Source organism: Gavia stellata, chromosome 16 (assembly GCF_030936135.1).
Source record: "Gavia stellata isolate bGavSte3 chromosome 16, bGavSte3.hap2, whole genome shotgun sequence".
Taxonomy (NCBI): Eukaryota; Metazoa; Chordata; class Aves; order Gaviiformes; family Gaviidae; genus Gavia; species Gavia stellata.
The window spans coordinates 568,510-579,454 of record NC_082609.1 but is presented as its reverse complement, the minus strand read 5'-3'; the positions used below and the strand labels follow the sequence as shown (position 1 = coordinate 579,454).

The 10,945-nt window shown below is 54.4% G+C and overlaps 1 protein-coding gene across 3 annotated transcripts in view; it reads right to left on the bottom strand.

Moving 5' to 3' along the window:
• Positions 1 to 10,945, bottom strand: part of PPP2R2B (protein phosphatase 2 regulatory subunit Bbeta) — a 113,178-nt gene that overhangs the window by 4,170 nt on the left and 98,063 nt on the right. For all 3 annotated transcript variants that reach the window (XM_059825184.1, XM_059825182.1, XM_059825183.1), the window contains 2 exons: positions 7,240 to 7,417; positions 4,409 to 4,573 (listed from right to left, as the gene is read on the bottom strand). In XM_059825184.1, the coding sequence (XP_059681167.1) occupies positions 4,409 to 4,573; positions 7,240 to 7,417 (343 nt within the window). The remainder of the gene's footprint in view (positions 1 to 4,408; positions 4,574 to 7,239; positions 7,418 to 10,945) is intronic.

The following is a 10,945-nucleotide window of genomic DNA, read 5'->3' as shown; positions in this document are numbered from 1 at the left end:
GGCTGGGGCAAAGTGCCAAGGAACTTGTGCCCAGGGTGAGAAGGCAGGATCCAGCCATGCACCGAGTCTAGTGCAGGATCCAGCTGTGCCCAACAGAGTCCAGTGCCGCCTCCAGCCCCATATGCAGTCCAGTGCAGGGGAGCTGTTGACTTTCTAAAACTCAGAGCAGCTAAGAGGTGAACTCTGACATGGGCCGACTGCTTTTTCCCTGCGCCACCCTCCCTGCCCACCACACTAGGGCTCTGATACTGGGAAGCAGAAACCAGACCTATCAACACAGGTTGCAGTCGTTCAAACCAGACTTCTGGAGACAACCTCCCTGAGCTCCTGCCTCCGCACTCGCCCTGCGCTGGAGCACCCCTTGGCCCTGTCTTTTCTTTCTCACTCCTCATTTAAACTCTAATCATGACAATTAGCAATGCAGACTGGAAAACTGAAAGCACAGCAAAGCTGCACTGCACCGTCACCAAGCCCAGGCTGGGACCATGGCTGTCACTTGGGTCCCTCTCTGGGCTCAGTGTCACCTCTCAGCTCAGCCCCAACACCCGCCCCGTTAGAAGCGAATGATTCACCAGGTGGAAGTTTTGATTTCAGATGAAGACAGGAGTGTTGCAAAGGCAATGAGGTTTCCTGCTTTGCTAAATGAGCTCAGGGTGGCACAAGAGGCTTGTTCTTCACGCCCCTGGAGATTTTGCACAACTGACTAGTTAATTCTTAGCTTGAGGTCTTGCCAGGCCTATTATTCTGTGCAGCAGGACATCGTTAGCTCCTGCGAGGGGTCGGAGGAAGGAGATGATTAGTTTCTGAGGGTGACACTGCCAGCTGAGCTCAGCTCCAGCCGAAACCTGGGACAATGACAGCTCAGCTCAGCTCAGCTCAGCTCAGCCCGTAGATTCCCAGTGCTGCGCAGGACTGGCTTTGTCTACACAAAGAAGTGAGTTTTCTAATGGGGAATCAGATGTCTGTACTCTACTTATATAAACCTTTTCCTCTATAAAAGGCTTAGCTGGAAAAATAGGTAAAGAGAACATGGTGTTCGCAGGAACACGGGAATGAATGTGTTTTGCTGGAGCCTGGTTTGGCTTTGCAGAGTTGGCACCCTTCAGTTTCATCCCTGCCTGGGCCAATGGCATGCGGCAGCCCGGGATACGTGGCTCAGAGCCTCTCCTCCAAGCTGGCAAAGGTGATTTCCAGGGGAGGACACCTGCCAGCCAAGCGGCAGGGTCACCTCCGGCAAGGCCGGACCAGCAGCCGGCGGGACGTGGGTGTCTCAGGTCAGGGCAGGCAGCTGCTGCGGGAAAAGCCCTCTGCCCAGCCACAGCAACTGCAGACAACAGCAGCACTGGGAGCATCTCCCCAAGCATGCTCTGAGCACTGACATGGGCCCTGGCAGCCCTGAGGCAGGACGGGGGGAAACCGCTGTCTGCGGGGTGGCTGGACTCTGTTGTCCCCAGACCCTGCCAGCACCATCCCTGCGTCCACCGGGCAGCACGGCCACAGTCACCCGCTCCTCCGCAGGATGCGCAGACCCTCTCCGGTCCTGGCGCTGGGTGCGGCGGGGCTCAGCCAGGACTGGGGTCACAGCACACAGGCAGTGCCACTGAGTCCCCGACGCTGGAGCGGAGCAGGTCTGAGAACCAAAGCAGGCAGCCGGGCAGGGCAGGGGCTCGGGGGAGCTATTTTTGCTTCCTGGCTGAAGGCTTTTGTGTGGCTTTGCTCCTGCTGCAGAAGCAGATCTGGGCTGCTGAGCTCACGGAAAGGATTTCTGAGCCCTAATTCTCTGTTACACAACAAACCTATTTTCCTCTGACACTGAGCAGGAGCTGCCCTTTCTGCACCGGCCCCCTCTGCCAGCCCTCCTGCCCCAGCAGCCTTCATCAGTGCCCCCTCGGTGGGGACACAGCCCAAGAAGGGTCGCATGGCCCACGGGGTGGTCCTGCTCCTCAGGGAGACTGGCACGCTTCCACCACGTGCTCGGAAAGCAGCAGCGATGCAGAGTCCGACCGTGACCTCCTCACTGGGGCTTTCCCAAAGGGCAGCAGTGCTTGCCCCAATACGGCGGGGGGGACGCCTTGTTTTTTAGAACTACATCTGCAGGATCAGAGGGTGAAGTGTGTGAGCTGCCCGTTACTTATCGAAGCAGCTTTGTGTGCTCTTATTTCTAACCAAAGCTGAACTGTTTTCAGCAAAGAATAAATGTTTGGTAGTGTTGCTGTAATGCAGTCAGCGGTGAAAAGACAGGAAGGCAAAGATCTCCCGTTGGGAAATGGGCTGTATTTTGAGCCTTTTGTTTCAGGAGTTTGGTAGGTACAATCACAGGTGGCTCCTTAAAAAAAAGTGGAAAGCCCAATGCCTTTTGCTATGGGGAAATAACTGTAGCAAGCCCCAACAGGGTTTTTCCTCACTTTCCCACATGCATTTCAGAGCAGGATTACTTCTGCTGGCACTACCAGTGGCTCCAGGAATCCCAGACTCCCCTTTGGCTCCCTGCGGTGCTTCAGCCAATGCACACGATTTCTTTGTACATGGTGTGCCTGGGTGGGTATCCCCTCACAGGACCACTGCCCCTCAGCGTTGCAGCACGCGGCTCTTCACATCCCTGCAGAGCAGGCTTTTCTGTATGGAAGCTGCTGTTCTCTCTTAGGCCAGCTATGCGGCTGGAGGTAACACACACAATGTCACAGATTGCAGGAGCTGCAAATAAAATGGGCAAACGGAATTTAATAAGAGAAGCACATAAGTAAAAGGTGGCCCCGAGCAGCACACTGCATCTATCTAAATAAATATGACTGGGATATGCAGTGCTATCTTCTGCATTTTTATTAAATATTGACAGTTATTAAATGTCTCCGTTGGAGGATTCGCCTCCAAAAGCCAACGTTGCTTTTCATTTCGAACTTTGATGAACTGTCTCAATTTCGACTGGCACATCTGCTGAACTGCAATTGACTGAGGCTGATGCTTTTGAGGGATGGAGGGAAATCAATAAGGAAATGTCACGGGAGAGGTCAAACTGAGCCGGGATTCACCGCTGGCCGGTGTGCTCGCTGAGGACTGGAGGGACGCGGCAGTACCCAAACAAAGGGGAATGCCTGGGGGGGGCTTCTGCCGCCGAAGTGTCAGGAAAATGAATTTTGTTTGCTCCTTAATTGTATTCTGATTCTCAGCTGGGAGCCGTCACTGTAGGACTGCGAGACATGGTTGTGAAATGCAAGAAAAGAAAGGTGTGTTTTCCTCACTGTTTGGGAAAACTGCCATTCGATATTTCTGAATCTCCAGCCAGCGGTATCAGCTTTCCTCTCCATCCATTTTACTCCAGTTTAAAACCAGATATCAGACTGCAACTGCAGCTGAAGAGCTCAAAAGCAGTAGCTGGTGTGTAATTCCCTATTGCCTCTAGGACACATAAATCTGAAACACACCCGTGTGCTAGATTATTAGCATTGGGCTCCAATAAGTTGCACCCAGTTTGTGCACCTTGTTCTCGTAACATGATCACACTCTAAATACTGAAAACCTCCTTAATTTCCCACAAGATATTGGCCATTTTCTGAATAGAACTCAAACAAGAACAGGAGACACAGGGGTTTAGCTATCCAGTCACACAGACAGCAGCCCTTGCTTCTGCCGTATTTCGCTGTCTTTAAGGCAGATACCAAACTCCTTTAGGTCTGTCCCACCTTTGTGTCTTATTTACACCACCACACTCAGCACAGAGCTGCCTTCCAGGAACTGCTAGGGCACAAAGAACAGCAACAGGTATTTACCAGCCCACCCACAAACGCTGTAGGTGTTCATGTCGGTATTTCACTGAGCAGTTGCCGATAAGGAGACTAATGACCTCCTGACACAGACAGGCTGAGCAGGAACCAAGCTCAGCCGGCTGCCTCAGCAGCAGCTCACTCACTGCGTCGGTCCGAGGAGGACCAAGGACAAGCTCCCTGCCTCCAAATTTTGAGGGGGCTTTTCTGCACATCCTGACTCCCGCGGCACCAACCACGGTTGACAACAGGACACGGGGCTATTTGGACAAACAGCCTGAAGAAACACAGCGCTCCCTGTCTTCCGGCATTGACAGAGCCGTAGCTGCTGTGCATCAACATCCCAGTGACCCCTCGGACCCGCTGCTGCCGAAACATCACCATGGGGTTTTCAACAGGCACCCCCAAAGGGTGTGGGGCCGGGACTCAGGGGAAGCTGCTCTTCTCGGGGACGGGCAGGACTGAGGGCAGGTGACCATGGGGATGCCCAGGCAGGCAGGACCACAGCTCGGCACACCTGGAGGGAGGACGGGTGAGGTGGCAGGGCAGACCCGAGCCCAGGTCAGTCTCTGCACTCCCTTTTTTGGGCTCTTTTAACCCAAAGGGGACTCCATCCTGGCCGTCCCGCTGGCAGGGGCTCTACTCACACTTGGCGTGGCGGTCGCAGAGGGCGGAGGTGCGCATGTCACACAGCCGGATGGTGCCTTTGCTGCTGCTGTAGACAAAGGTGTTGCAGTGGTGCGGGTGGAACTCGGCGGCCGTGATCACCTCCGTCAGCTCCTCCATGTTGGCCGGCTTGATGTCCACGATGTCTGGCAGGGCGAGTCAAGGAGCCCCATGCAGCCTGGCCCCAGCCCTGCTCCTCCCACGGGGTCTCCTCCCGCTGCCCCTCCTGCTGACATCTCTGGGCGCCTGGGTTCTGCCCCCCATGCAAACCAGGTGTTCCCGGGAGAGCAGCACCATCCTGGGGCAGAGCCGCAGCACCGAGCCAGGACCAGCCAGCGCCAGCGCCAGCGCCAGGGAAAGCCAATGTCTATCACATTTTCTGTTCAGCTGGGGACTGCAGCTACAGTACGCAGCCCGGAGCCCCTCTGCATGGCACAAGACCTGACTTGGCCCATTCGCCCCAGGCCAGAGTAAAGGTCTTTTATTGCAGTGTCTGGGCACAGTGAGTAACCGCACCAAAAACAACGAGGGGGAAACAAAACCCAGATCATGATGACAAACAGAAAACCACCACAGCCCAGGGGTGGCTGCCCAGGGACGTGTACTTTCCAAAACATTTCCCATGCTTGGGCTCAGTGAAATGCTGGGTTCAAAATCAAGTTGCAGACCCTGTCCCCAGGCCCGGCGGATGGTGCCAGCAAGGACCTGCACGGCCCCACAGAGCCTCCTGGTGCCGCAGGGGACAGCTGACAAGCGTCCGTCCCAGCCTGACACCAAGCCAGCAGTCACCGGTGGAAGCAGCTTCAAATCTTACAGTGCAATCCAGACACTCAGCATGGGATGATTTACCCACTATGCAGAGGGGGAAAAAGAAACAACACCTTTCATCACCTCCTGGAAAGCAAATTAAGATCCTGCTGTTCCTGACAAGACAGGAGTTAAAAAAAAAAAAAAAGAAGAAGATACGAATTTCTCATCCATGTGGGGTGTTTTACAACAGCAAGCATTCCCGCAGAAGCAGCAGCTGCAGTTCACAGCCACTGCGTGGTTTCACGGCCCAGCCGTGCTGGGGGTCCGCAGCAGAACCTGGATCCCAGTTCAAGGCAGACCTAAACCCAGCACACGGACCTGTGGGACAGTGATCATTCCCTCCCAAACTGCCACAAGTCTGGATGTTAGTGCTTGTAAGGCATGCTGACAGTCTGCAATGAGAAGCGGTACAGGACCACAACTTGCCAGGGTTCTGTAGCGATCCCGCACTTCTGACCCACAAAAACCCTCTCACGACAGCCCCGATGCTTTGCTCAGCAGAGGTTTCAAATCCCATCAAACTGTGCAGCGGCTGTGTGATGCGCACAAAATCAAGAAACTCCCATCCACAGGACAGCCTCTTCTCAACTCTCAGTCAGGGACCAGATTTCATCTTTATTGACGGAAGTGAAAACCGGCGACGTGCTCCTCACCTCCCCGGGTAGGCAGTGCTGCCACGGCTCTTCTGCCCCCGATGCCAGCCAGTGTCACCCACCGCCCCATCGGGTACCCTGCAGAGAGCCTGGCAGGGCTGGTCCTGCAGCTTGGCCAAATGCAGCCAAACCGGGGAGACCCCAGGAAGGGGCTCCAAGGTGCCGGGCAGACGTGACACCAACGCACCGGCAAGCCAGTGGGACGGGACAGCTGAGTGGGCATCTCTGGTGGTGACATTTCTCTCATTCTTAGCAAGCGTTTTGGGTGCTGCACCTGCACCTTGGCCGAACTCCCTTGGGCCATCTAAACTCCCTGAGGTTTTACTCAAATTCAGCACTCCTCACCTTCTTCCCCAAAAAGCGACACACATTGCAGCACTGCTCAACCGTACCCGCTTTGAGCCCCCACCAGCCACACGCCTGTGACTGCTGAAATCCTCTCCAGCTGCCTAAATTTGCCACATGCCCTGGGGATTTCTCAGCAGAAATTACTATATAAATATCACTGATGATTAGTGCCCTGTTGTTATTATTTCTGATGCGGCTCTTACAAGGGTGACTGGCACGGCCTCATTTGTACGACTGTGACTGGCAGCCTGTCACCCTGCTGCAGGGTAAAATGGAGACTGCACGATTAATATTTCGTCTCTCCGTCTTCCCCAAGGCATCTGTCTTTTCCATCATCCGCGGACCCCCCCTCCCTCCTGCCCGCCCCACGCAGACTCTGCAGGCAAAATTCAGAAACGTGTCACCCACACGGGGAGGCAGCGGTTGCGACGATGCCAGCTGAGCCCTGCGCCGCAGAGGGAGTGGCTCGGTGTGATGGCCGAATGTGCCCACTGGAGACAGGTCAGCATCCCACTGGCGGCATGGCTCAGCCTGGCAGCACAAGCAGAGACGAGAGGGAAGTGCCTTGGTAATGACACCTGGCGATGGGATTTCAGGTGTTCTGCAGTCAGACACACAGAGGACAGCACTATTTCATACTCCTGAGCCCCGATGAGCCCTTGCCAGAGAGTGAAGCCCCGGTACAGAGAAACCATGAAGGGGTTGGAGGGACGGGGCCAGGCAAGATGCTGCGCGACCTGCTCAGTCACCATCACAGCAGACACAGGCATGGCTCTGCTGCTTCCTGCGGAGCTGGACCTCACAGGTCCCCCCTCCACCACTCACCTTCACCGGGGACCCACCTCCCTGTCCAGCTTTCTCATTCTCCCACTGACACTTGCATGTGTCTGTGCTCCCAGGGCTTTTACACCCCACTTGCCAGCTGAGGCACCTCACCTATTTCTGCTTTGGCCAGGCTAAGACCGGTCAGGGAACGTGGGGCGGCATGCACCAAAGGATACTAAAACTTTGATTTGTGATTTCAAAGTTCCACAGATTTATCCTCAGGTCATCCGCCGACATGTAGGTCTCGTAGTCACTGTTGACGGAGATGGAGTTGATGTGGTACGTATGAGCATTGGCAAACACCCTCCGGGGGGTGGCCTCCACCATCAGGTCCATGGGCCGGAGCACGGGTACCTGCCGGACGGGGAAGCAGAGCGTTAGCACCCAGGGACAGGGTCCGGCTGTCCCACCCGGCCCACACCAGCACCCAGCATGGGGGGGACACCCCCACGGCCACAGCGGGTGCTCAAAGAGCACTGGCTGCCAGCACTCCATCCCACCCGCCTCTTATCACGCTCTCACCAAGGAAACCTAGTGCCTTTCTAAGTGTATGAACAGAAGGACAAGCAGACACGAAAGCCTTTTACTTTTGAAAGAGGCACCAGTATGGTTAGATTGCTGGGAGGCAGCAAGAGCCCAGTAAACCAGGCTCAGATCTCTGCTGCAACAACCGTTCCTTCTTTGAAAAAAATAAAACCCACTTCTGCCCTGTTTGGTCACTGTTAACCAGAATTTGAAATTCCTGGAGCATTGAGAGAGCCAGGTCAGCACAGATTTTTCTTTTAACTTTTTTGCATTTGCTTCACAGTGAAGTGACAGAGGTAAGAGATGAGAAGAGACAGGGAAAGGGAATGCATAGGGCAGGGACAGATGGAGGGACTAGAAACAGATATATACATGTTTGCCTTTAGATTAATAAGCATAACTCACGTAAACATCAGGGGATGGAGAGATGCAGTAAGAACAGCATATGCAAGGAGCGGTGTAAGTAATAGCGTCAGACGTAACGCTCTTAAGTCAACTTAATACACTAGAAAGGTGTCAGTCTGTGCTCCCGTTTGCCAGTAAGCTATTCCCTCAAGCTACTTCATTACTGTGTATATTATCTGTGTGCTGCCCAAAGAGATTTCCCACGGCTGCAGAGGTGGAGATGGGAGTGTGACAGCCAGCTCTAGTGACACTAGAGCACAGGGACTGCCAGCTCAGAGTCTTAGCTTAATGTGACGAGCCTGCCTGCTAATTCAGCCTGACACAGTCAATGATGCATCGTTTGCCGCTGAAGGACTTTGCGCAGCCATCTGGGGACGCAGGCTCGCGTTTTGCTCAGGGATTACAGGAACCAGGCTGTCATTCAGACCATCAGAAACAGGATGGTTGTGCAAAGGGAAAGGGTTCAACAGTTACACCTGGCCTCACCGGGCAGAAAAATAAGTACAGCAAAGGCTTTGGCAGAGGATTTCACTCAGCGTGATGATGCCGTGCAGCCCGACCGCACTGTGCGGCCAAACCCCGGGCCAGTTCCCCTCCCCAGCAGGAGCCCTGCAGCATGCACTGCAGTGCGAAGCGACCAGGGCAGTCTGGCTCTGAGCCAGAGCAGCGTGGCCATCTGCAACTTCCAGCGCCCCAGCACAACTCCCTGCCTGATTTTTCTATGGCAGCTACTCACAACCACAGAGCTAAGACAAACTCTTCAGCCAAGAAAATTCTCCACATATTACTTCAGAGAGAAATTCCGGGGAGTTTTTTATGTCTGGAACTTGGTCTGCACCAGGCAAAACCCCACGAGAGGAACAAATCTGGTCATCCGTGAGTATTTTGTTAAGGCAGGATTTTTTATCTGCTATGGCAGCAAGAATCTGCACTGGAATATGGAAACCAGCAAGTGTCCATGCACCTTCTCATCATGTGCTGCAAGCTTTTGCTTAAGGATATCAACAATAAGTATTTAAACCTGATAGCACTGACATCTTGAGGCAGGAGCAGCCAGGAATGTGCTGGGAGCACACACCGGCTCGGGATCTCACCCCACGACAGCAGAAATCCTGCAGCGGAAGGTAAACCCTGTCTCAGGACGGCCAGGGGAATCAGCTGCCCAGCGCAAGCTGGGCGTCAGCCTGGGTTTAATCTCTTCTCCACTGAAGTCTGCCCCGAAGCTGGCTGGAAACGCTGCCATCGTGAGGGAGGCGGATGTGAGCCCGTGCCGACGGCTCGAGCCTGGTTCTGGCACGGATGTGCGCCCTCACCAACAGGCGAAGCACAGGCAGAGAAGAGCCTTCTGCCTCCCTCTCCCCACTCATCCCACTCACCACCAGTGACTGCTCTCAGCTGTGTCATTCCTAGCACGCCGCCTGGTCTCCAGCAGTGTAACCCCCAGCACCCTGGAGCCCCTTCCAGAACCTGATAGACACCTGCATTACACTTCTGCTTAATGTACAATAAAGGAAAAGAAAGTGTGGTCTGAGGGAAGACCCCGCAGGCTGCTCCGGGTGTCACAGCCATGCCATCCCGAGCCCAGCTGGGCAGGCAGCGAGCAGCTCAGGGCGGCAGCGGTCAGTGACGGCGAAGAGAAAGCTCCTAACGAACAGGGCAATGTGACAGCAAATGAAACTTGGTCTTTTTTTTTTTTTTAAGCACGCAGACTCCAAGCCAGTGTCTGCCTAAACCACCCGGCTCCCACCAGCATTGCCATGGCAATCCTCAACAGCACAGAGACCTCCTCAGTGCATCCCTTCTTCAGTTATGGAGCCAACCTGCAGGGCAGGCTCTGGTATTATATATACCCATTATTAAAGGGTAATTCAGTGTAACAAACCGCATCAAGTACATAGAAAGGCTGTCAAATAAAATAAACCACCAATAAATTAAATTACTTTCTGTTTTCAGGAAGGGGGTGGAATGCCAGTCATTTTTCATTTAAAACAAAATATGTCTTAATTTTTCTTTCTGCCTTTAGCAGGCACCCCCTGCAAAAGAGCGGGTCCCACTCATTCAAAGCGTACATGACACTCGATTCCTCTCTCCTCCTCTGGCGAAGGCTTCCCCTTTCCTGAGTTAATGAGGCACTAATCATCCTTTGAGCTGTAAAATTCATTTTCTCCATGGTTGGGGGGTGGAGGGAGCCAGCTTGCTCTGGCCCCTTCCCACCACCAGTGCTGCATTTCCTCCTGCCACCTCCAGCCATCGAGCGAAGGACCACGGCACAGGTAACGCGATGTCAGTAATTGCTGCCGCTTCACTACCTTGTCCCCTGCTCCCATCAGGTTTCCCCCTTTCATTGTCTGTCATATCGACTGTCACCAAATGCTCCCTGCTCCTGGGGGAAAAGCTTTGTGTGGCAGAGCCTCTCCTCGTCATTTACGGCGCTGTGATGGACGTGGCCTGAAGAGATGCAGAGATTTGGTGTTTCTCAGGAAAACCTTGTCCTCTGCCCAGAGGTGCTATATGGCATGCAGCGTTTTCAAAACACAAGTCAATATACAGAGGAAAAGAGATTAAGGCCTCAGCTGCTGAGATGACGTGGTCGCACAACCTCTCACAAGCACAAGTCCAACATGTGCCAGGTTTGAGCTGCCCGTCACTGGGGGTCAGACCGGTGACACGGAACGCCCAGCACAGCCCCGCAGCGAGACAGGACTCAACCACCTACACGCAAGGCGAAAGTACTGCTGGGAATCCTTCTCACGGGACATGCTGGAGGCCAAAAATCCCTCCAGGGTGTCAATCTGACAGGGCTGGCTCGTGAAGGGAAAGCCCAGCGCAGAGAAGCAAAGCAGCGATACCACCTCTGCCCCAGAAAGGTGCTGCAGCGCCCCAGCAGTGCCCCGGTGTGGGTCCTGCACCCGCCCCTGCGCGGTCTCCCGGCCATGGGCAGATGGGGGAGAA